This window comes from Gossypium hirsutum, chromosome A02, assembly GCF_007990345.1.
Source record: "Gossypium hirsutum isolate 1008001.06 chromosome A02, Gossypium_hirsutum_v2.1, whole genome shotgun sequence".
Lineage (NCBI taxonomy): Eukaryota > Viridiplantae > Streptophyta > Magnoliopsida > Malvales > Malvaceae > Gossypium > Gossypium hirsutum.
This window is the reverse complement of record NC_053425.1, coordinates 9,574,807-9,600,876: the sequence shown is the minus strand read 5'-3', so window position 1 is coordinate 9,600,876 and position 26,070 is coordinate 9,574,807. Positions and strand designations below refer to the sequence as shown.

Genomic DNA, 26,070 nt, shown 5'->3' with positions numbered 1-26,070 from the left:
TTAATGTGCTAGTTTATGGTGGTGATTTACTTATTTTTGGGAATGATTCCGATGCTTTGAAAACTTTTAAGGGGTATATCAGTTCTTGCTTCCATATGAAGGATCTTAGCATTTTGAAATATTTTTTGGGGGATAAAGGTAGCTCATAGCTCTTTGGGATTATTTCTTTGTCAAAAGAAATATGCATTTGATATTATTTCGAAGGTGAATCTTTTAGGAGCAAAGCCCGCAGGATCCTAATAAATCAAAATCATAAATTAGCATATGTTACAGGGACAGTTTTGTCTGATCCTGAGTTGTACGGACGGTTAATAGGTCGTTTGATTTATTTGGCAGTGGCCATACCTAATTTGGCATACTCAGTTCATGTCTAATCCCAATTTATGAATGAGCCGAGGTAGGAGCATTGGGATGTGACTTTGCGTGCTGTCTGGTACTTGAAAGGTGTTGAATTGTCAGTACACCCCGTGGTGCAACGGAAAAAATATTTCGGTGATCATCAGCCATGGATCCATGTACGATGAACAAATCGAATTGAAACAAGAGTCAAAAATATACATTTTCGAAACTAAAAAAGCGACGAATAACATTGTTGATAGGATCCCTTTGAACGATGTTGATCACAAGCTGCAACAATAACGTCTTGACCTCTATGTAATCCATTCAGTCAAAGAATGAACAGTAAAACTCTCTTGAACTTTTCAAAGAGAATTCTTAAAATCGGCTACTAGACCTTTTAATTTGTTTTTCTTGGTAACCCTAACACAATCAGAGATTCATATTCCTTTTATTTTTCTTTGATATCACATACATAAAAAAAGGGATTATTCCTTTATTTTTAGAGAAACAAATGGAAAGCCAAAAAAAGAAATTATATTCTCTCCAAAAGAATATCAATTTTCATATCCTTTTATATTTTAACTAAAATTATTAATATAATTGTTTATATTAATAATTTTGATAAACTATATACAATTAATATTTTGTATGAATCAAATTCATATATTAATTTTATCTATGTTCTCTATTTGTGTACAACAAGTTTGTACATATAATGTGTTCAATATTTAACAATAATTAATTTAATTCATGTGATAGCTAAATACAATACCAAACGTATTTTTATTTTGTTCGCTTCCACTATAGGGTGTGACCTTGTAGACTTTTGTAATACTAGAACATTTCCAATATTACAAGAAATGAGTGACATCTAGCAATGCATCATTGCCACCCAAGTTACAAGAAGTCGTGATTCGATATAACATTTCTATGATAATTTGTTTCATGTATTATATCATTTCATCCTTAATATCTAGATTGGACACATGTCATGGAATAGTCACATTTGTATAGTCTAATCTCATATTTCTTGATATTCTGAGTAGATTACAATAAACAAATAAGTGTGATATCTCATATCAACTTATACGAGCATGGCCATGCATTTCTAGTCTCACTCCATCAAGAGGCCTAATATATTGCTCTTATTATGTAGGAGGGACAAATCCTATCTTGGTCAATCATATCCCACTACATAGGTTGCGTCATACCCAACATCAATCTTTATAGTATAACCTGTTATGGTAGATGTTTGACTGTGTCAAAATATACGACTCACGATATTGGGACAATGATGATCTCAAGTCTGAGGATCATATACATAATTATCACTATGAGTAATGTTGTGATTATTACATAATAATCCAAGAAACATACTCATAGCGAGTCAGTCCAGTATATTGTTCTCTAACACATACTCATGTATCGATTTTGACATCCCTATGTTAGTGACAACACTTTGTCATCAATCAACTACACTTTTGTCTCAATGCATTATCATTGTCCAAAACCCACAATAATACTTGACTAAGGACCTTTTAAGAATAATCATATTATTCTCAGGACTTTATTATTAACCAATTTTTAGACACGCAGAAAAAGAAAAAGAAATAATAATGGCAATGCCTTATATTAACAAATAAGGTAAAATGAGTATGTGATTACAATCATCTCATGGTTGGTCTTTGGGCATACTCTAACAAAAAGCTCTCCTTGTCAAGGGATTATTTTTGAGATCTTATAGCGATTTTTCCTTGAAAGGGTGATGTGATCCGGATTAGGCTGTTTGTCCATTAACTCAACATTTGCATACTGGCTAGCTTGTCTTTCTGGAACAATCTCTTATTTCTTGGAAAACTAAAAAACAACATACTATTTCCCGTTCTTCTACTGAGATTGAGTATAAATCTATGGCTTCCATCATTTGTGAGCTCAAATGGCTGAAAGGTTTGCTATTGAGCTTAGGTGTTCATCATCCTAAAGCAATTCATTTATTTTGTGATAGTAAATATGCACTGCATATTGCACAAAATCCCTTATTTCACAAGAGTACTAAACAGATTAAAGTGGTTGTCACTTTGTTAGAGATGCAATCCAGGATGGATTGATTGCACCTTCTTATGTTCCGATCTCTATTCAGGTGGCTGATATTTTTACAAAGGCGCTTGGTAAATCGCAATTTGAATGTCTTTCAGCAAGTTGGGCATTTATGATCTGCATGCTTCAACTTGAGGGGGTGTTAGGATATTATTACGGGATATTATCTTTTAGCAAATTGATTCCTAATGAGATATTATAGGATATTATTTTTTTAGCAATTTGATTCCTACGTAACTACTACTGCATTGATATATATACCCTTGAGGTCTATCAATAAAATTGAAGAGATTGATTTATTCTTGTCAGAACTTGAAAAATATAAAAGTTTGATGATAAGACATTCTGAAATTGTGGCATGCCATCACTTGACAGTTAAAGATGATGATGCGATACAATCCCAGAGTGTCACATTCAGTATTTTAATAACTGGACTAGTGATAGAATAAGTTAGACCACCGATTACTGATTCAACCAATTTGATCAATTTGACCACCGAACCAATATTAATTAATTAATTAATTAAAATTCATAATAATCTAAAAAAAATTAAAAAATTATTAAACATTTCAACTGTCGATTATTGTCTCGATTTTAGATTTTTACAAAATTCAAACAGTTTTTGAGTCAATCAATTCAACCATTTTGTTTGAATTGTTATATTGACAAATTCTCAATGTCTGATTCGATTTTGTTTCAGTAGCACTGATTATATCATCAAATTTTAAAAGAATCCAAATTTAAAGAATAAAATGGATTTAATTTTCAAGTCAAAGATCAAAATATTTAAAAGAATCCAAATTTAAAGAATAAAATGGATTTAATTTTCAAGTCAAAGATCAAAATAAATAAAAATATATATAAATACCAAAATAATCAAATTATCAATTTCAAGCAAGATGAATGATTAATTATAACTTAATAAGGAATGATATTTTTACCAACTGGTCAACACTACTGGTCAACTTTATTGACCCAAGGATATTAGTATGAAAGTGAACAGAAAGATCCGTCAAGTTCCGAATATCTCGCGCCTCACTTGTCCATTTCTAAAGCTATTTTTTCTTCTTTAAAAAGAAGAAAATAAATTGACCGTCCAAGCTAAGTTCCACGTGTTTACGACTTATTTATATAATCTATCATCACTCCACTTTTACTGTCTGCCACTTTTTTCTCTTATCTACCTTCTTCATCGTCTCTGTTGCCTGTCTTGTGCTGTTCCATCGCTCCTTTTCTGTTCCAGATGGTCATGAAAGCCGAGCTTGTGTTCATCCCAATGCCTCGACTGGGCCATTTCGTATCTATGGTCCAACTGGCAAAGCTCTTGCTTGATCTCCATCCCAATCTCTCCATTACTGTTCTCATCATGAAACTAATCCCCGATGCAGAACTCGATGCCCACGTCCACTCTCTCACTGCCACTCGCATCAAATTCATGCACCTCCCTCCACCTGAAACCCACAAAGATTTATCTCCCGCCAATTTTATCACTAATTTAGTGCAAACCCATGTACCGTTAGTGAAACAGGCTGCAACCAACATAGTTCACTACTCCACCTCTGTGCTAGACTCGCCTCGCTTCGCGGGGTTTGTTCTCGACATGTTTTTCCTTCTTTCATTGATTTGGGTAACGAGTTGAGTGTTCCGAGTTATGTTTTTTACGCATCGGGTGCAGCTTTTCTCGGCTTTCAATTTTATGCACTAGGCCTTCACGATGAGCAAAATGTTAACATCTTTGAGTTAAAGGACTCGGACACTGAGTTCACCATACCCTCCTATCTCAACCCTGTGTCATCTAAACTCTTTCCCACTGTTATGCTCAAACCTGAATCTCTTCCTATGATGAATACCTTGGCAAGAGGGCTAAGAAAGGCCAAGGGTATAATGATAAACACGTTTTGGGAGCTCGAATCCCATGCAATCAGTTCCCTTTCTGAAGGTAGTGCTCCACCCGTTTATCCAGTGGGACCTATATTGAATCTCGAGAGTGAAAGTGAGGTCCATCAGAGTTCTGATATCATGAAATGGCTGGATGAACAACCTCCGTCATCGGTGGTGTTTCTCTGCTTAGGGAGCGAGGGGAGCTTCAAAGGGGATCAAGTGAAAGAGATTGCTTGCGCGCTAGAGCAGAGTGGGCACCGGTTCTTGTGTACGCCAACCCCCAGACCCATCCAAGGGTCCGATGGCAAGCCCAACTGACTACGACGATGCATCGGAGGTTCTGCCAGAAGGGTTTTTAGATCGGACGCATGGCATAGGTAAGATCATTGGTTGGGCACCGCAATTGGCAATTTTGGGCCACCCAGCGATTGGATGGTTCGTATCGCACTGTGGGTGGAACTCGACGCTGGAGAGTATATGGTTCGGAGTTCCGATAGCGGCGTGGCCAATTTACGCAGAACAACAACTGAATGCGTTTAAATCGGTGAGGGAGTTGGGATTAGCAGTGGAAATTAAAATGGATTATAGGAGAGATGGTATAGGTAGCGATGAAATTGAAATCGTGAGTGCCAAAACGATAGAGAAAGGAATAAGGAGCATGATGGAAGAGGGTAGTGATGTTAGGAAAAGGGTAAAAGAGATGAGTGAAAAGAGTAGGAAAGCCCTGATGAATGGTGGATCTTCACACTCTACGACACGTCGTTTGGTCGATGATGTGATGAACAATATGTTTACAAAAAGTTATTAGGTTTGACATGGATCCATGAAATGTGATTAAGAATAAGATGTGCTATGTCTCTTAGTTTCAAAACTCTTACTCTTGTTTTCCTTCCATCTTGTATTTTCGAAATTGATGGTTGTGACTCTTATGCATGGGCAAAAGGAACTTCAATTATAATCGGAGGAGGTTGTCGAAACCCTTTTTTTATTTTTGAAAGTAATAGGGATTGATTTTTTAAAATCGAGCGTGGAGTCGCCACCAATCTTCTTGATTTAGGTGTGATTGGACCACCTACTAAAATGTTTTAATGAAAAATAAATTTGGTTCATGTAAAATATAAAAAAACGGGTTCGGGAGTCGGTTACGCATGAGGAAGGGTTAGCACCCTCATTACACCCAAAAATTGGTACCAAATTGATTTGATGCTGTCATTATATCAAAGTTTTAGAAGAAAAGATTTTCCGAAGTATAAAAAAAAATGTTTGAATAGCTCAAATTAATGGTAAAAAATCTCTCGCTTCAAAGATATGCGGTTTCATACCAAGTACGATTGGATACGATCCCTTATACCTTTAAGATGTGATTGACTTTCGACTTTTGAAAATTCACATATTAAAATTAAAAGGTTATCCAAATATTTAGTTCACCAGAAAAATCATAACCAATACGATTGAGCACGATTTTTCAAGTTCCCCAAATATTAGATATTGCCTTATTTCAGAATTTTTGAATAACAAGGAAAATTGAAAATTTGTTCAAAGCGCTTTTATCCGACTTGAAAATAAAAAAAAAACGACTATTATCAATCAAAACATTGAAACTTGAACCACGGTACAATAATAAAAAAAATCAAAGCTACAAACATGGATCAATATACATATATGAAATATTATACAAGTGGACAAAAAAGAACAAATTAACATGCACACAATAGCAATGAGCTCACATTCAAAAAAATAAATTAGAATACAATATAACAAGTTTCGAACATAGATGAACAGAAATCGAAGTAATAGTACAAAAGACTGATTGACAATATACAATAATAATATATAAAAATAACATGAAAAATAAAACACAACACATAATATACAGAGTAATATGGACACTAAGAGCCAATATAATACACAACAATTTAAAAACTATATGAAAAACTTACAAATAAATAATGCATGCTAGGGTTTGACAATGGTTTGCATATATAAAAATAAACTTAAAAATATGTAAATGGATATTAAAATAAAAATATTGTGAAAGAAGAAATTCGGAGCAAATATCATACAAAATATTTTAAAAAACAATACCTATCTATTTAAAGGTGATAATATACACATAATAATAAAAAAATCGATGTAAACAATATATAATGAAGATACAATAAAAATAAGAAATGAACAATATACATGAAAGATGAACAGACCAATATATAATAGAATTATATGTACATGAAAAAAATCTTAACTAACAGAGAAATAATATATATATATATTTTTAAAGAATAAATTATGCATGTAATAAATTTTGAAAAAAAATACAATATAAAATATCATAGAATTAAAATATAAACTATAAGATTGAATTAACTTTATCATAAACTATATACGTAATATAAGAACATTTATACAAAATATTATATGAAATAATATGATATAGACAAACTTTACAATAATAACTTAAAAAAGCAATGTAAAATTATTAAAGTAACTAGAAATATAAAAATAAATAATCAAGAATTAAAAATGTATGTTAAGTGAATTTTTAAAATAATAATGAATTATACAAAGTAAAAAAAAATTCAATTAAAATAATATATATGTACAGATAATAAAAATTTTAAACTAAATATTATACAAAATGTCAAAATAATATAATAAAAAAAATACTTCAAAATAATTACATAAATAAAAAAAGCAAAATTATTAAAAGCTCAACACATGTATAAAAATATTAAATGAATTTTAAAAGAAAAAATGAACTATACAAATAAAAAAATTCAATTAAAACAAAATTAAAATAGTAGGAATAATTTACAAATAAGATAATTATAAAATAGGATCAATGTGCCATGTGTACAAATGTACGGGGACTGGAAGTGAAAATATCCCGCGCCCATAATACTTCACTGGATCGTGGATCAAACTGAAGCAACGCATGAATTAGAAAGCCAAATTTTAAAACATAAGGGGGGCAAATTGGGGCGCAAATTGAAGGCTGTGCGCAAGGGGAGGATTCAGCGCGGAATTTCCCCATTCACACAACATGGCGCAAATCCATTTTACTATTTGGGCCAACACGCGGACCTTTATGGTCATGGATGACACTGTTTTGTATTTCAGACCATTTAAACCCTTTTTCCCTTCCTTTCCTTTCAAATGCCCATCCATTTTAACAACAACCAGCAGCCTTAAAATTAAATTTGCTAGGGTTCCTTTTACAAGCAGCCGAATCACCATCAGATTTGGTGTCCAGCGGCGCGCAAAACAATTCCCGATTCTGCTGCTGTAGGTGCTCGACCACGCCTTGAGGAAATTAGTAAGTATTTTCTCTCTTTTTTTTCTTTTTGAGAAAAATAAAACCTCATATCTCACACATTTTTTTAAAAAACGAAGAAAGGTTCATAAAATAGAGATTCAACACCACTCGACCCTTCTCCTCTACTTTTGTATCTTAAAGTATTCGGGATCTCATTGGAGTCGATTTACCCACTAAAAGACGATCTAAACCAATCAAGAAAAAAAAAGAAATTACAAGAAAGAACGAAAGAAAACTTGAGATTACCTTTGCAAAAAATTTTTAATTGCTTTTTCTCTATTCTGTGCGTGTATATGCGTACAATGTGCGTAGTGTATACTCTGTGTGCGTAATCTTCTTTTCTTTTTTTTTTATTTGCAGGTACATCAATGGCTTTTATAGCCAGATTTACAAGATAAATAAAAATAAAAATATATAAAAAATCCTATTTTCCTGCTGTCATCTGCTATGAATTCTGTTATTGAGTCTTTCTGGTGTGTTCTTTTGCAGGCTCGGTTGTACAGCGGAGCGGAGAGACGTGCGAAGGAGGCCATGTGAGGAACCACTGGTGGGAGCCCTAGCTCTCTGGCCTATTCTGGCACGTTCCAGAAGCTTCCAGTGCTGCTGAGAATTTTTGGGTGTATTGGGCCTTTGGGTTAGGGATCTTGCTTTGGGCTTTTTATTTTTGTAAAAAAAACTTGGACTTTTAATTATTTGATTTTGCTTTTTTTTAATAACATTATGGGTCCGGGCGAAATGGGCCTATTACAGAGGTATAATATAACCATTAACAATGTCACCATTTTTAGACTTCTCTCTTGACACCCCCACTACAAACAACCACAAACTTTTAACTGCATTATGCCTGGAGCAGGAGTACAAGTAGAAGGATGCATGCATGCATGAGATATTATAAACCCAACTTCATCAAAAAAGTGAAAATATATGTTACATATTCTGATTTCACATCACCTCTACCTTGTGTTATTTCCCCAACTACAACTAGTTCTGCAGAGGGCAAAATGGAAAATTCAAGTGCTGATGATAAATCAAATCTATTAACTAACCATGCGACTCAGGCTGACGATATTCCCGCCAACAATTCTTTGGATCCTACCAGGTGTCCTGGAATGCATTCCTTGATCTCTTCAAAAGCACACAGTGTTTCTGAATCAAGATCTCCAGCAAACTGCACGCACAGCAGGAGCTATATAAGGAATGTTTTCATAAGCACAAGCAGGAACTAGAATAATCATTAAGATCTCATACCATACAAACCCCCTAACACATACTTAAGAATCATGACATGAAAAAGAAATACAGAATCATGTATCCTAGAAACCAATTTCACTTTCCAAATTAGGTTTCTATTGATTTAACATTGAGGAGTAGGCAGGGATTCGTGTTTATAGGGAAGGGAACCAACTCAAGGATTACCTGGTGAGCCCTATTTGCAAAATGCATGCCTTGAAGAAGCAGTGCCTCTTGTGCAGATTCCTTGTCTAAACTGCGTACCAATTGAAGCTCCGTTCCCACTCTCTTTATGTACATTGTGACCAGCTTCATAGAAGCCTGCTTTATCTACAAAATTACACATTCTTCACTGACAATGGCATTTTTGTGATATGGTGAAAAAGGAAGAGCAGTTGAATATGAGATGAGAATGCAATGCATGTTTGCACTTCAAGAAATTTTCACCAATAGTCAAATACATTAAAAGGGAGGCTTTCTTCACTTTTCAACTACTAGAAAACTCAGAGAAGTTCAAAATTTTCAGGCCATTTACTACAACACCTGTTTCCCTTCATGAATCTATTTTTTCCTCTCATCTTCTCCTCCCAACCTAAAGCAGTCAAGAAGGAGAAGAATCCTGAAACTGGGCCATAACTACTACAAATTGGAAAAACAAATTATCATATGACTCTACATAATCATGCACCATACATAAGTCGTATAGATTCCATATCAACATCAGTCCTAAACTAAGCATGGTTACATGGTTGGTGACAAGTTGGTGACTGTTGGTCTCAAGCCATTTTTTTCCAAATTTCATTAAGTTTCTAGTTTATTCGCCACATTAGTGCAGAAAACGAACCATTAGGCTGTATATAGTAGACCAAGAGTCTTGAACCAAAAACAAGTTCAATAAATCTGATTGCCTGCTATGTGGGGAAAAGGGACAAGGGAAAAGGAGAAAATGTGGATAAGAAGAAAACTAAAGGCATGAACATGAAAGAATAAAGAGCTTACTTTATACACCATTCCGGTATCAAGCATCCAATCAACTGGAATCTTACACTCCTGATAAGAACGGATTACTGAATTCCTCAGTTTGATAAGCCTCTGTATGCTCCTTTCCGACCTAGTATGATTTCATGGGTGACTGAACCATTCAGTTTCCTGATCAGAATTAAGACTATACACTAGAGTGCAGTTTATGCAGCCCTTACTTGTCCAGTAGGCCAGCCATCCTCTTCAAGGCAACTCCACATGGAATGCTAGTGTCATCCTCAAAGGAAGAAATCTCCATTTCCAATACTTTTAGATCACGATATTCAATAGCAGCTTCTCGCATGGCATCGGCTTTTCTCTCTGGCCACTTGAAATGCTTTAACACAGCACGCTCATCGGCCTGTAGAAACAGGATACAAGCAATGCAAATAACTCAAATGTGCATCTCCAATGTACTAAAACTGCCTCATACAACTTGAATATAACTTTGCTTAAACTTCTTTAATATCATGGACAAAATAATTCTTCTCTTTCATAGAATCTATAAGAAGATACTTTCTTGTGATAAAACATTACGATATGAGTAACAGATCTATAAGAAGAAACTGGGAACAGATTATGCAGAGTTACATATGACTCAAGATTTGTTAAGACCAATTATGCAGTGGCACTGAAATGAAATTAGAACCATATCGAAGCAAACAACGTTGAGAGGTTTGAGACTTTACCAAGGATGAAAGTTCATTGTCAAGCCAATCAACAAATTTCAGGACCTCTTCTATGTCTGTATAGGCTGCAGCTAAGACTCTGTGGATAAGACTGTTGATGAATTCTCCTTTTGTTTCAACATCCGCTTTTATCTAGCAAAAGTATCATCAACTTTTAACAGCCAAGTTTTCAGAGACAATCAACGGAAACAAACCAATCAGCTCTATATCTCTAATTCAAAATACTAGATGCTTACTGCTAGCAGATGAGCTGAGCGGTTCTGAATTTCACCAACTATGCTACTATGCACGCTAATAACCGTGGGTTTCTTTTGATTCCATGCTGCTGCTGCTGCTGCTACTGGGGGGTCCTTTTTCTTTTCTTGGTAACTTTGTACAGGGCCCACTACAAGGGAATGAGCCTTTGGAGTGGTAGCTGCTTTAGCAGGGAAACGAGGTGGTGGCGGAGGTGGTGGCAGCGATGGCAGCGGTGGTGGTGGAGGCGGTGGCTGAGAGTAAGTTATTGGTGCGATTGTCTGATGGCTGGCATCTTTGGGAGCCAAAGAAGCAGTTGGCCGTGGTGGCACTTTAATTGTTCTTGCCTCCCCCCTCGTAACTTTTGGGTGTTCCAATTTGTTGGCAATGAGTTTCTGAATGTCCTTGAATTTGGGGCTCTGGTGCTCTCCACTTGACTCCCTCTTCTTTCAGTAAATACATGCATATATATTATATATATGAAGTTGTTAGAAATCACAAAGAAATGAAACTTGAAAGGAATTATAGTACATATTAAGGATCTAACCTGCAGGTGCACCTGGTCGGGGTGAGGGTCAGGGTCAGGTTGAGGGCTTGAAAGAGCTGCTATCTTGTCTTCAGCAGCAGCAAGGTCCTCCTTAAGCTTTCTGTTAAGAGACTCCAGCTCCATATTCAAGCTCCGAGCCCCATCCAATTCTGCCCTCAAACCCATCACCTGAGTCTGCAAATCTTTAACCAAACCCTCACTACAACTTAGCTTCTCTTTCAGTTCATCAACAGTACTATTCTTCTCTGTTGTTGAGCTTGAATTAGCACTAGAACGCCTAGGCTTTCCAAATTGTTCCACAACTCTACCCTTGTGATAGCACCCACCTGCTGGCAGTTGGTCCCCAGATTTAGGCTTGTTCATCATCATCACAGACTTCCTACTGTTTTTGGTGGTGTCAGGGGGTACACTTTTGGGCCTAGCTGCTGACTGATCTTTAGGCTTGGAGTTAACTCTAAAGCTCGAAGGGGTGGTGCTCCGCTGCTGCGACATGGGAATGGAAGCAACCTTGCAGTCAGCTGGTTTTAGCTTTGCTGTTGGCTCATGCTGCTTCATAGGGGGTAATCAAATTTCTCCAACTTGACTTCAAGAGTCTTGCATTGCTTGATATTGACTTGATTATGAAGAAAATCAGGTGCCCCTGTAACTGGAAATGCAAGAAAGAAAAGGTAGACTGCTCGTACAAGTTATGTAAAACGCTAACAGATATTGATGCTTATCTCTTGTGTTTCCATTAGCAATATGCGAAACCCGTGGGAGGACTGTCAACATCTCATCGTCTGACTGACCACCCAGCAATTTTTAATGGCTGCGCAACCAAACAAAACAAAACCAAACCAAAACAACATTTTATTTCATTACATTACATTATATCCTGCCAGCACTCTATATGTCGACAATATTTGACAGATGTGAGATGAAAAACCCTCTTCGGTGGCCAGGTGTAGGACTTTCAGAACCAAGCAAAATTACTCGAATAATTGAGACTTACATGGTAGTTACAGATCATCTATTAAATGAAATTATCGATAAAACTTGAAATCTAATTAACTAATGGCTGAAAATTTTATCCAGAATGGGAAAGATAATGAGTAGGTTTGATGGGAAATGTTGTTCCATTAATTACGCATCACCCAAAATGCTTTGATATCATCATGCACCCCAACAGATTCATTCTATAATTCTCCAATGTGAAAATCTTTTTCAATTTATTACTCAGTTTGTTAATATACAATTACATGCTGTTATTGGTACATAATTCTTTAATGTTAAATTTAAATGGGAAAGGGTGTTGGAGGGTGACTAAACTACAATACGATGGTGATATATCCTTAAAAGATGGGGTTAGTGGTACAACGATGTAACAATGCGTACGCCTTAATCATACTCAAAAATAGATTTCGGTTCAAGTTGTCTCATCAAAATCTACCAATGTAATGATTGGTTCAAAGTTACGTTAGTGCAAAAACATCTCCATTAGGCTATTAGCTAGGGTAGGTTGGCGCATCTTCCCTTCTTCCCCCTAACTATTATAATGGTGTGTTTTAAGCCTTGCATGACCCGACACCTCGCCCCCTATGCACCCTCATTTCATCGGACCTATCTAACAGGCCCACAAAAGCCCACTTATCTTTTCTCTTTTTCTACAACCACACGTGTTCACTTTACCATCCCAAAGGTCAATATCACTTTACTCAAAAGGAAACCAGTATACTCCCCACATCGGTTAGAATGAGAATCAATTCGTGCATAAGAATTGAACCAATTTTGAATAACAGTTCAGATAACCAATAAAAAAATTTAAAATGAAAGCAAAAAAGAATTCAATGATGGAATCAGTTTTATAATTTTTTTTATGAGGTTTTAATTATTTATTTAACTATTGTTAGATCTGTAGTCTGATAAAATCGATAATCTAACTAATTTAACTAACAATCTAATTATTAAAACATTGATCACACTTATAGATTAAAAGTTTGAAAGTTTAAATAAGTTCAAAGTTTTTGTACTTAGCATATATTTGATATTTAGCCCTTACACTTTTATTTTCAAAAGTTTAGCCTCTCCACTTTTTAAACTTAAAAATTCAAATCTAGTTGTTAAAATTATTCAATTAAATAACATTTTAAAGCTAAAAAAAAATACAATTGTTAGCCATGTAACGAAAATATGATATTATAATGGATCTAAATTTAAAACAAAATTTTAACGATGTTAATAATTTTAAAAAATTTCATGTCAATCTTTTTATTAAAATAAAGTATATAGGCTAACCAATAACAATATAAAAGTCGAAGTATCAAATTATATTAAAAAATTAAAATACAAAGATTAAATAAAAAGTTTAAACAATTTAACCATTCTCAAATAACCTCAAACATAAAAAATTAATAACTTATAAATGCGAATGAAATTCATTTTATATATAGTATAGATTTACTTGCCAGATAAACCTAAGTTGGTTTAATTGTTTGAATATTTATTAGCATTTAGTGAGAATAAATATTTGAATATTAATAATTTTTAAAACATCGGTAGATAAAAATCAATTCTCTTTTTTTTTTTATAGTTATGGTCACTCTAACATTGGTAATAAACATCAAAAATCACTATTAATTCTAATAGTAATTAATCGGAACAAAAATCACAGTTAACAGTAGTAACAGTAGGTTGGAACAAAAACCATAATTCACTCCAATAACTGTTCTTAATTGTTTTAATCTCATGTGACTTTTAATTTTTTTTATGAGGTTTGTGACGTAAGTTATGCTTTCAATAAAGTTTAGACCTATTACTTTTAATAATTAATATTATATTTTAATTATCGATTAGTATGGGAATTGTTGTCAAATGTAGCAAGTCGTGAGTTTAGGTGCACTAGAAGCATTATCCTCCTATTTATGAGTTGGGAAAAAATTATAGGTAATTTTAAGTATTGTATCAAAAATATATATTATACTTTAACTATCAAGACTAATCTTCAATTTTAATTAAAGTTTACACAAACTAATAAACAACATATAAATATCAATAAAAATATGTTCTAAAATTAAATATTTTAATTAATAATAATTATAATAAATGTAAATATGCCTAAAAATTTATCAAAAAAATATATCTTATTTAACATATTATTCTCTTAAATCTTATTCTTTTGTATTTATAAACCTAACTGAACAATGAGAAGAAACTATATGAAAATTTCTAAACTCAATTAGTTAAATTATTTTAAATAAAAAATTAACTAATATTTATATAATTAAAATAAATATTATAATATTTTTTTAATATGACATAATTATCTTTAGTACATAGTATGTTATAAAAATAGTATACATACACTTTTAAGGACATATAATATATCAATTGTTATATAATTAAATTGTGAATGTATAATAATAATTATTATAACATTACGATATTACCATGTGCATTTTTCTATTAATGATGTGCAAACTAAACCTTAAACATATAATTAATTTTATGGTATACTATAATATATACGATTAGTATTATATAATTAAGGTATATTAGTTATGTATATTATAATAACATAATTGTGTAGGGTTACATATCAAATTCCATTTGGCATGTTGGCGGGAAATAACTTCGTCATATGTCAGATTTTACCGGATTGGTAAAAAAGCTTTCTCGTGGATTCCATTTACTAATAAAAGGTAAGAAAAGAATAACAAATGAGGAAGAGTAATTTATTTGAACTTAGGATTGGCTAGTAAAAAAAATTGTAAGAGTGAGTCTGGTTGATGTAAAAGATCAATCTAGCCTATATATGATTTGTTACATATTTAAGGTTGAGATTGCATATTGTTAATAGAAGAATGCGCATTGTAATATCATAATGTTATAACAATTATTTTACACTCATAATTTAGTTATATAACAATAGTATATCGTATGTCCTTAAACATGTATGTATATTATTTTATATAATATAATACGTACTATTACAAAATAAATTCATTCTATAATATTTCTTTTAATTATATAAATATTAATTAGTTTTTCTTTAAAAATTAACTAATTTAAGTGATCAAATAATAAAAGGGATTATCACAAATCTAGAAATTTTGATGACTTCATCTTTTTCTTTAATTAAGTTTACAAATACAAAAGAATAATATTTAAGATAAGCTACATGAGATTTAAGGGAATAAAATGTTAAATGGGACATATTTTTTTGATAATCTTTTTAAAACATATTGAAACTTATTATTAATTATATATTTAATTTTATTCTTAAGTATTCTATTTAATTTTAGAAATTATTTTATTGATATTTATACATTTTTTATTAGTTTGTGTAAATTTTAATTGAAGTTAAGGATTAGCTTTAATAACTAAAGCATAGTTTTAATTATGAAAAGCCATGTGTTCAAATCAGCAAAATTTTATATATATTGCAATTAATACAGAGTCAAATATTCGAGTACGTTATCCGAATAATGAATACAGTTATTCGACACATAATGATATATTTAATTTTGATTTGAATTTGGATATTAAAAGTTAGATAGTTTACAGATTTGAATTGGTTAAAATGTTAAAGTTAAGACACTAAATATCATAATGTTTTGGATTTGAATCTAATCATGCACAAGTATTTTTCTAGATTTTATATGAAAAGAAAAAATTATCCTTAAAATACTATTTATTACTTCGTAAAAGTAGGGGCTTTTGGTAACTTTAAATTGATTGATGGGTGACATCCACTCAATTAAAATTTAAAATATAGTACTATTTCTATGACACACACATGATTTGAGTGAAAAAAACAACCCTACACAAAAAATTTATTTTAAAAAAAGAGTGACCTTAGTTGAAATGGTTAAATTAAAATATTGAAATTTATGTGTCTCAAGTTTGAATCCTATTATAGTATTATTAAAAAAAAGATAATAAAAAAATATCTTGTATTCAGAGGCAAAGTCATAAAAATCTTTTAGGGGTCAAAATTAAATTGTAATTTTTACGATAGTAAAAATGCAATTTCACCATTTTAATACCTACATCTTTAGAATTTTTAAAGGATTAAATCTAATTTTTATCATTTTTAGGGGGCAAAGTGCAATTTCACCTTTACTAATTTAAAATTTTAAAAATTTTAAAGGGCTCAAATGGAAAATTATTCATTTAGGCTCTTTAAAAATTTTAAAATTTTAAATTAGTAAAGATAAAATTACACTTTAGCACCCTAAAAATGATAAAAATTTGATTTAATCCTTTAAAAAGTATAACGATATAGACTATTAAAAAATAAAATTTAATTTCGGCCCCCTAAAATAATTTTCTAGTTTCACCCTTGATTACGAAAAGAAAAAAAATAAAAAATCAAAAGTGAAGAGTTTAATTTATACTAAATGATGATTAAGAATTTTTTATCAACAGTTTATTTGAATTATCATAATAATTTATATATATTAATTATGTTTATTAGTTACTATTTTTGAATAATATTATTTTATATTAATTACATAAAGTAAAATTATATTATGCATTGAATATGGTACAAGTGCTTTGATTACTATTTGAATTTTTTAATACTATTAAAAAATTATTAATCTACACAAGGAAAAAAAACAATTATTAATCTAAAATATGTCAATTTTTTAATATAATATATATGCTTTAATTATGATTTGAATTTTTTTCATATTATATTTAGACGGTTAAATAAGTTAAATAATAAATTAAAAAATTACATTAATTAAATGTATTCTTAAAAAAACTAATTAAAATATTAAATGCATAAACAGTGGAAATTAGTGATAATAAAAAAGTTTTGAACTTAATATGTTAAATGTTTGCATTTTTTTTTGAAATATTTTATATAAAGTATGAAAATATGGATAAAACGATAAATTTAGGTTTTTTTTTTTCTGAATTAATGTGAAGTTAATTTGTGAAATATTTACTCTTGGCTAAACTATTGATCGTTGCTTCATGAGCATATAAAGAATCCATCAATTGTTTTGACTCCTTAATTACAGCTAAAACATTATCAAACTTGGGGTATAAACTCTTCAAAAAAATTTAACAATTTGATGTTTATAGGTACTAACAGTACCCAATTAATTTACACACTTTAATTGTTATTATCTTAATTATAACAATTTATTGCAAATTCAATTACAGTATAATTTGTTATTGCTAACTCATATAAACATTGTTGTTTCGAATTTTTCAATATATATAAGTAGTAACGGTACAAAATTATTACTTTAACTGAATCTGCAACAAATTTCTTTAATATGAATCAAATTTGCAAGATTCCAATTTGGGGGTAGGGTTTTCAAATTGATGTCAAATGAAGGTTTAGGGTTTAGAATGAGATTATGGATTTAGTTTACAAAGAGCATGAAAGATTTTTTTTTCCCAATTATTAAGTTTTCCTTTAAGGTACGACAGAGTTACAAATTTATCATCACTCTTAACCCTACCAAATATTTTTCTCCTTCTAATTTCCTATTGATTTTTCAATTTTTTTTTCTTTGATGAAAATATATAGCAACAAAAAATGCCTTCATGTACACGCCACGTCATGACCTAATTCACCTAATTTAAAGAAACATGCCATTGTTTTAAAGGATAATACTGAAAAAACTCATTTCAAAATGTAAAAAAAATAGAATTCATCAAAGTACTTTAGGACCATATGCGTTTGACCGTGTGAATTGACTTGGGTTTGCAACTTAAATGAAAATGGTGGTACCCACTACCCCCTAACCTACCTGGATTGTAGTAGTATAAGTGCATTTTAGAAATAAGACATCAGTGTTATATGGCAGTGCATTGTTAATATCAAATACGATTTGCAAGGTTTTAGGATCATATTAACCCATGCTTGGACTGACCAGGCCTATATATAACAAAGCTTAAATCATGTTTAGGGGGAAAAAATGTGTTAAAGTGCTTATTCTTCTACATTTTGACATTCCACTCTCAGCATGAATGATCCACCATAAACAGCTATGCTAACACACGCACAACAATCTAAACTGCTTGCTCAGCTTATCCATTGGTTGTTTACTACAGGTATATGAGTACATTTATTTATATAAAAATACACAATATCTTCTAAAGCTTCATCATCATCACCATCAAGACGACTCCGAACTTCACTAGTTTGTCGAACTCCCATTATGTTCTGAACAGTAATGTGAATATGTATCGTGAGCAAGTGTCTGCAAACACAAACAGAAACACCATCATTTCAATTTCAGTTCCACGAATTCCATCCTCCACATCTATATTATATATTTACCACTTCATCCAACACTCCATGTTACCTGCTCTTGTGATCGGAAATACATGAAAGGAGTATAATTCAGAAAATTCGACACTCTAGATGTATATATATCAGCATACCTGCAAATTATAGATACGTTAATATATAACTCTGTCAAATCAATCACTTTTCAACTTTCTATTTCGGGAAAAATGTATATTAGGACAGGCAGCCATGACTACTTACTTCTCTATTTGTCGCATCAAGTGGCTTTTGTCCCACAGGCCCGCACGTGAAAGAAAGCCCCACCTAAACCAAAACATTTTGTACTATCTCAATTACCTGTTTCTATGGTCTCCAACATATACAAATATTGTATGCATCCCCAAAACAATGAAACATGTATGATCAACTAATCACAATCTTTTAACCAGTTGGCTCCCCGGATATGAGCATTCATATATTCAACATTACCTCATTTTGATATATTGAAATAATCTGAATCTAATAATTTCAAAAGATGAAGTTCTCTGTCCTTGTTTTTACCTTTTATTAAACAGCTCTCCATCTGCTTCTAGCAATGGAGCAATCTTCTCATCAAGCCTTTGCATAACAATAAGCAGCTTCTGCATGCTCTCTGTCAGTTCTCGGTCATCCATGTTAGTTGCAGCAAGTGTCTAAAACCATGGAGAAGGAATCAAGAATTTTGTTATTTCACCATTGCAATAAACACCTTTTCCATGAATATATGCTTTTTATGATCCAACCATTTAGTTGCAAATTTTGAGAACAAAAAAAATAAATTATACTGCAAGAAGCCTGAGAGAGTGTGAATGCTGCTAGCCGTTTCGGAAGATCAATGATAATAAGATAACAGGTATAAATTTGCATGATTTACAAAATTTTAGAACATCTTTTTACAGGGATGAGACAGCAGTAAATTATACTAAACAGAAATTGCACTGTAGCATTAAGCAGGGATCTAAAATCCAAGGGATTACAAGGGGCATCATTTAATAGGATCAAGTCACCTGAGCTGGGCGTCCTTCGGTTCGGCGTTGCAGAGCCAACCGTAGTTGGTTAAAGAGATCCCCTACAACCTCCTTTTGATTTATAAGCTCCACCACAGTTGCACGAGGAGCACGACTATGTATTAAAGCCCTATACTGTTGTTTCACAAAATAAAGACCATTTTCAGCACTCAGCAGTCGAGGATTTAAAAGAATGCATTGCCACTTAATTTTGTCCATAGTCGAAATTCAGCAATCTCAAATGAACCTTATTTTCGTTAACAGTTCACAAGTCCAGTAATTAATAGTGCAAGTTAAATGGTGTCCCTTTCACTTCACTTTATAGTTCTGATTAAATTCATCCTCAATAGGCTAGAGAGTGAGAAAATCATTACAATAAAATATTGGCACAAAATAGAACTGAACTTTTGAAACACAAAATTCAGCTTCCATCTAGAAATAGTAAACATAATAAAAGAACATATTCATACCTCTTCCTCCAATTCTCGACAAATCAATGCCGTTCGCCATCGTAAATGGACTTTGGATTGACTTACATCAGTGTAAATATGGTCGCCAACATAAAGAATCTCATCTCCATGGATATTTAGAGAATTCTCAACCATCTGAGCACTTCCCCCCGAGTACAAACCTCCTGCAGACAAAACAAAAGATGAATAAGTAAGAACTGCAAATTATGAGCAAACTATGATTTCTTCTTTTTGGCACACACTGCAAGACAAGACAAATATATTCAACAATTAAATCATTGGCTCAGAGTGCCAAAAGTGGACCGTCATCAAAAGCTAAAAAGTTCATATGTCAACAGGGAGTAATTTCTCAGCATCCTCAACTTTTGGTTGAAAAGATATTTAGAACAATATGAAGAATTATTTGGCTGAAGTTTTAGCTATGGAAAATGCTGCAGCCATTACATAGCTTTCAAATACCCAATAATATACCCACTCAATGGTATTATCTCTCTCAACCCCAAAATTTGGCCCATATGCTGGCATCAATGACAACCAAGAAACTGGATCAAAACAGACAAGTAAATGGTTTCTCTTTCACTCTCATGGTTTCGTCCACATAAAATGTTCCATTATAAAGAAGAAATAAGATCAAAAGATAAGGTACAAACATAGATCACCTGTACGAGTCTTGAAGCATGGACGCATTAAGCCCTCACCAGTCACAACCTCATATAATGGGTGTGACATTTGGAAGAACTCTGGCTTCCTTGCTGAGACTATCACCTACAGACATACAGAACAGCAGGAAAACACAAATGCGTCAACATGTTTGGATGCCATTAAATCAAACATTCACATTTCCTTCTGTTAGAGCAATTTAATAATACTCATGAGAAAACCAATTGCAAAAAGTTGTGCAAGGAGAAGACTGTATTGAAGCTAGTGTTTTCTAATATCACAGAGTATCATTTGACAATTTCCAGGTTGTGAGATCACAAATTATCAGTTTTCTTAATTTGATTTGAAGAAACAAATTTAAGGTCAGTATTCTACTAAAAACAGAGACCAACCGTTAGGTCCAAGTAAAAGTCATCCCGGAATGCATTTGCCGAAATCTTGTTTTGGTTTTCTCTAGCTATATGTCAATTTGTTTCATTGATTGGTTAGTTGGTTTTCTCCTCACCAAGAACTTGCTTGCTGACATTATCAATGTCTATTTTTAAAGACGGTCTAATAAAAAGAAAGAATATCCGCTAAAAGTTGTGCTCATTGGCAGAAGGGGAAGGTCGCTGAGCATGTACTGATACTTACCATGTCAAAAAGATCTCGCCAACCCATGTCATTGGGCAAGAATCTGTTAAAAGAATGCTGCATCATTTTGTCTGTGTAATGGTAATCTGAGTTTGTAATAAGCAGCAACTTTTTACCTGCCTGATGCATGAAATGTACACATAAATAGAAAGAATATAATAAACTAACATGTTAAACTAGATGAGAAGGTAAAACTGCAAAAGAATACCTCCTTTTGATCCAAAAGTGCTAAAGGTAGCTCTGGATCAGGCTCCACAAATAATTCAGGTTTGGACATTATCTCACTCTGCATACTGTGACCCGTCAGTATGAACTCATGGATTACAACTCTTAATTGTCAAAATTTACTGTTTATGTTTACCTTAAGTTGACCTTCTACATGTGCCCTGAATAAAGCCTTTCCAACAGCCTTAAAACCAAGCAAAGAGTTGCAATATAAGCACATATTCATCTGAAAGGTTGATTAAATACTACATTTGCAGTAATAATTTACCTTGTAAAGTCCTTTATAGTCCAATGGACCAAGATCTGCTGGAATGACTCCATCATCCAATCTGTCCACCATCTGGAGGTAAAACCATATGGTATTAATAACAAATTTATCTCAACAAAGAAATAGAAGACTACGATTTTATATAAGAATAATAACGCTCAAAATATTTACACCATTCCTGTCTAGTTGAGCAAATTGTTAGCAATAATGGAAGTCAGAACAAAGGGAAAGTAATGTGGAAATTAAAGATTTTTGAATCTGGAGATTACGAGATCTTACAAGCACCATGCAAGTGGCAATAAAGACACATAGGATAGAAAATTATTAAGTGAACGTGAAGAAGGTCATAAAATTGCAGAGCTATGTCATTATTGTTAATTACATCAAGAAGAAAGGCAAGGAACTCAGTCATTAAATTTCACTACAAAGTGCAAGTGGCCTAAAAACAGTTTCTAAGGAAAACTAGAAAATTGTTTGTTTTGTAGTTTAAACGGGAAGAAACTACCTGCATGTATGCAACAGCTTCTGAAACAGAAAATAACGTATTAAGGAACTCCCATTGACTCTCCTTCCGCAGATCCACCAGTTCTCTCCCATACATCTCGCTTCCATGCATAGAAAGTTAAGCGCCACTATAGAAAATATGCCGCAAATAATGTAACAGAATATGAAGTACCAAGCAGAGACATCTAAGAAATCAAATAGATTGACAAGGGAGTCAACTATCAGAACAGAAAATGTAATGCACATACAGGCTACTCTATGAAAAAATGGCAGTGATATCAAGACAAATTGATCTAGAACTATCGGTCTAAATCATATTTCGCTACAAGATGGTTTGTCCAATTGAGATTGTAGCCACACATCACACACACATCCAACATAATTGTTACTAATAACTAAGGTTACACAGCTCAATACATACCTAACAGCTCGAGTAGATAGCATTTTAGTGCCATGCATGGCCCTTTTAACATAGCCAAACCGGTCAGCCTTAACCAAATTGCCTTTCTCTTTGTCAATAACAAGACCCCTAATTACCTGCAGAAAAACAAGAGAAGAAAAGCATGTTTAGGGCCATGAAATTATGGGAAAGCAATTCAATAAGTCATGAGTATACTCAGAAATGAAGACATTACCAAATCAGGGTCAAAGGCAAGTCCCTCAACAGGAAAACCCATACTCTTTAAATTCTCCATGCAGTAATCATAAGCCCGCCCTTCCCAAGCCTGCAAAGGAATCAATCCACATCATACAATCTAAAGTAACCACGAAGAGAGATGAATCCATTTAGGTTGCTATAAGCAATATAAAAAAATAGAGTATTTCCATTAATAAAGAATTTCAACTGATATTCACCATCACATTATAATGTATCAAAGTGTAGTCCATGTCATATCCTATTGCACTTATTGACCTAAGATTCAGAGTCCGGGTGCAAAATATACCACGAGGAGAGAGCCTTGCCGCTGAAGGACTCTACAGATAATAAAAAATGACAAAGGTTAGATTGACAGAAAACAAAAAACAGCATTACTGACTTATGCAGTAAATTCAACTGATTTCTAGAAGCTAAAAAAGAAATGCAGCCACCTTAGAAAATAAATTAATTACCATAAAGTTGCACATGCAGTTAGCTTAAGTAAGAATATTAGAAACTCTATGTAAAGGTATGAAATTAAAAGAAAAGGATGGATTTGCAGCACCGGGATACCCAAGTCTCTGAGTAAACTCCCAGCTTCCTCAGCCTCCAACCTAGCTACCTGTTCAATTGGACCTTCTAAAGTGGCCTGGCCATCAAGCCCTACAAGGGAATGTCATGAACATAAATAAGTTGATAAAAAAGGCAAACCCAGCAAGATACAATATAAATTATAATTATCATCACTGTTTAAAGTAGAGAAATAAAAGATTTTGAAAGAGACCATCCAATATTCATGCTGAGTGGTACAACGGTGTACATACATTCAAAGTGAAGAGACGAAAGAGAAAAGAGCAATCAAATGTGAGGTAAATACGCAGAAAAGAATACCGAAATTCTCAAGATGTTTCAGATTGATGTTTAAATCGCCTTTGGTGCTTTCACCCAAATAATCAACATCACATTTGCTGGAAGAAGTGAGGGAGAAAGCATCCCCCCCAACACTGCTGCTACTGCTACAACCACACTTGAACACCATTTTCGGAGCTCTCATCACTAAATATTTAGAAGAAAAAGTGGGTCTTGGGAATGGATTTTGGAGAAACTGAAGATTGGTAGTAGCCATTGCTAGTGACTGCAAATTTGGCCAAGATAAAACGGTTAAATTAGGCATCGCTCAGACTAAAAACTGAGAGCCAAAAAGACCCACTTCTTACAGTGTATAATTAACGATTAAATTTTTTTTCTTCGTTAGCTATTCTCCTCCTGCTCCAGACAGACACAGTGGATAATCAGTGGTCAAAGCTCAAGCCACCCTTTTCTGTTCTCTCTATAAATTAATTAGGGTCAAGTCAACACAACAGGAGCGTTTAGGGTTTTCCTTTCCTTCTATCGAAAAATTTTACTTGCACTCTTTTAACGTTTGATAATTGAAAGGAAATACATAGAGTGTTTGGGGTTAATGGACTTTTTGAATTATTCTCAGCCTTAAATTTTCTGTCTTAACTTTTTTTAAGGAAATATCTAACTAATTTGTTAAAAAAGAAAATTTAGCCTGAATTTAGAATTAATTGTTAAATTTAGAAATTAATTTAAATAAAAAAAATTTAAATCCCTTATTAAAAAGGTAATATATATATATAGAAAAGGAAAATGTGAAATAAAAAAGCTTTTTTTTTTAAATAAAAAATATTTTGTGTCACCTCTTTCTTTTGGCTTTTTCTTTCCAATTTTGCTTTCTACACTTTAGTGATAGTTTTTATGGTAACTTAGTTTCATAGAATATCATCGTATGAAATTTTGTACGTAAATATTAGTCCATTCTATTTTTTTTTAAGGCAGTAGCGGTTTTAATTTTAAATTTTTTAGTGTTTTTTATCCACTTTATTTTTTTTAAAAGCATTGGTGATAGTTTTTGTTTTAGTTTTGTTTCTAGCAGTATTCTAATATATATATATATATTTGTCAAAATCATCGTCAAATCTATTCAGTATTGTTTTTAGAGATCTTCATTAAGATAAAATATTGTGGTAGTGTTTATAAAATTGAATTCTAAGATGCTAAGGAGGAGCATAGTACATTTGAGAATTATCTTTTCATGCATCATTAATGTCGTGAGTCTTTTAGGCTTATGGCAATGGTTTCTTGGTTGACCGGTATTTGTCATCAAGATGATACATTTCTAGCTGATTCTGAATTCTTCGAATGTTAAGATTACTATCAGTTTATCTTTCTCCTTTATTTAGAAATTTTTGAATATTGTAACATTTGTGCAACAATTTATAGTGTTCTATTTATTGTTTGTACTATTTGTCATACCTATATATTTATTCATTATGATTCCTATTAATGATAAGTATCTATCTTGAAAAAAAATTAATAAGATAAAACTGAAAGGGTTAACTCAACTTAATATCTCTAAACTAAAGTATATGATTTCGCTCTGGTTTATCTATAATATTTGCTCAAGTCTAGTTCAACTCAAGATACGGACCTCAATTTTTCTCAATCTTGTTCATTTTTGTAAATGACTAATTGAAGTTTGTTTAAGTGTGCTTATATCTTTTCTATTTTTAAAAAATATTTTTATTTAATATTTAGTAATTTTATATAATCAACCCTCTTTATAATAACCTTATTTGCTTGCTGCAATTTTTATATTTATACAGAGGTGTGGTTGTTATACAAATATAACTACATTTGAGATTTTTTAAATGCACTTAAATGTGCCCGACCCATGTCCTCTTATACTAGCAACAATGTCGATACTAACTAACTTAAGACTCAATCAACAACTAAAATTTATTACTTTTATTTCACTTAGAAATATAATTAATTTCACCAAAATTTGCGATAAAAGGTTTTTAAAGAAAACTAATTTAGTAAAGAATGTACTTTATAATTTACAATTATTGTTATTCTACATGAAAAGTTATTACATAAGGTAAAAATAGATCATAAAAAACCGATTCTACAACAAATTTAGCTATTATAGAAAGTAGTTGTTATTCAGAGAGCTAACTATACATAGACATTTCTTTTACTA

The 26,070-nt window shown here is 32.4% G+C and overlaps 2 protein-coding genes, 1 long non-coding RNA gene and 1 pseudogene across 5 annotated transcripts; 2 read left to right on the top strand and 2 right to left on the bottom strand.

The window, feature by feature from the left end:
• The first annotated feature begins 3,353 nt into the window (after positions 1-3,353).
• LOC107951556 (anthocyanidin 3-O-glucosyltransferase 2-like) lies at positions 3,354-5,209 on the top strand (annotated as a pseudogene).
• A 2,193-nt stretch (positions 5,210-7,402) lies between these two features.
• Positions 7,403-8,385, top strand: LOC107951553 (uncharacterized). The gene is made up of 2 exons (XR_001698491.2): positions 7,403-7,630; positions 8,120-8,385. It is a non-coding gene; the product is annotated as an uncharacterized lncRNA (long non-coding RNA).
• A 55-nt stretch (positions 8,386-8,440) lies between these two features.
• Positions 8,441-12,338, bottom strand: LOC107951552 (protein CHUP1, chloroplastic). Of its 2 annotated transcripts, none has more exons than XM_016886637.2 (7): positions 11,351-12,338; positions 10,806-11,246; positions 10,570-10,701; positions 10,060-10,241; positions 9,860-9,971; positions 9,047-9,190; positions 8,441-8,798 (listed from the first exon to the last, which is right to left on the bottom strand). In XM_016886637.2, exons 1-7 carry the CDS (start codon positions 11,903-11,905, stop codon positions 8,685-8,687), a joined length of 1,680 nt encoding a protein of 559 aa, XP_016742126.2. In that variant the 5' UTR covers positions 11,906-12,338; the 3' UTR covers positions 8,441-8,684. The 2 variants fall into 2 exon arrangements, with proteins under 2 accessions (XP_016742126.2, XP_016742125.2); XM_016886636.2 differs by having other exon boundaries at positions 10,806-11,249; positions 11,351-12,305.
• A 5,894-nt stretch (positions 12,339-18,232) lies between these two features.
• LOC107951551 (5'-nucleotidase domain-containing protein 4) lies at positions 18,233-24,460 on the bottom strand. 2 transcript variants are annotated; one of them, XM_016886635.2, is made up of 18 exons: positions 24,242-24,460; positions 23,916-24,159; positions 23,590-23,687; positions 23,243-23,362; positions 23,023-23,112; positions 22,809-22,924; positions 22,389-22,488; positions 21,884-21,955; positions 21,752-21,799; positions 21,599-21,676; positions 21,391-21,510; positions 20,757-20,862; positions 20,098-20,261; positions 19,628-19,762; positions 19,143-19,273; positions 18,843-18,905; positions 18,658-18,736; positions 18,233-18,552 (listed from the first exon to the last, which is right to left on the bottom strand). In XM_016886635.2, the coding sequence occupies exons 2-18, from the start codon at positions 24,148-24,150 to the stop codon at positions 18,490-18,492; spliced, it is 1,818 nt and encodes a 605-aa protein (XP_016742124.1). In that variant the 5' UTR covers positions 24,151-24,159; positions 24,242-24,460; the 3' UTR covers positions 18,233-18,489. The 2 variants fall into 2 exon arrangements, with proteins under 2 accessions (XP_016742124.1, XP_016742123.1); XM_016886634.2 differs by having other exon boundaries at positions 23,916-24,437.
• Positions 24,461-26,070: the final 1,610 nt, after the last annotated feature.

Bases quoted from the DNA above. Each gene is read 5' to 3' on its own strand.
- LOC107951552 (XM_016886636.2), bottom strand. From the start codon at position 11,905: ATGAAGCAGCATGAGCCAACAGCAAAGCTAAAACCAGCTGACTGCAAG. The intron at 11,250-11,350 runs GTTAGATCCTTA...ATTTACTGAAAG, and splicing joins CCGACCAGGTGCACCTGCAG to AAGAGGGAGTCAAGTGGAGA. The intron at 10,242-10,569 runs GTAAAGTCTCAA...CTGTTTCTACAG, and splicing joins ACAATGAACTTTCATCCTTG to GCCGATGAGCGTGCTGTGTT.
- LOC107951551 (XM_016886634.2), bottom strand. From the start codon at position 24,198: ATGCCTAATTTAACCGTTTTATCTTGGCCAAATTTGCAGTCACTAGCA. The intron at 21,800-21,883 runs GTAAATTATTAC...CTTGGTTTTAAG, and splicing joins ACTATAAAGGACTTTACAAG to GCTGTTGGAAAGGCTTTATT. The intron at 19,763-20,097 runs GTATGAATATGT...GTGAAACAACAG, and splicing joins GTCGAGAATTGGAGGAAGAG to TATAGGGCTTTAATACATAG.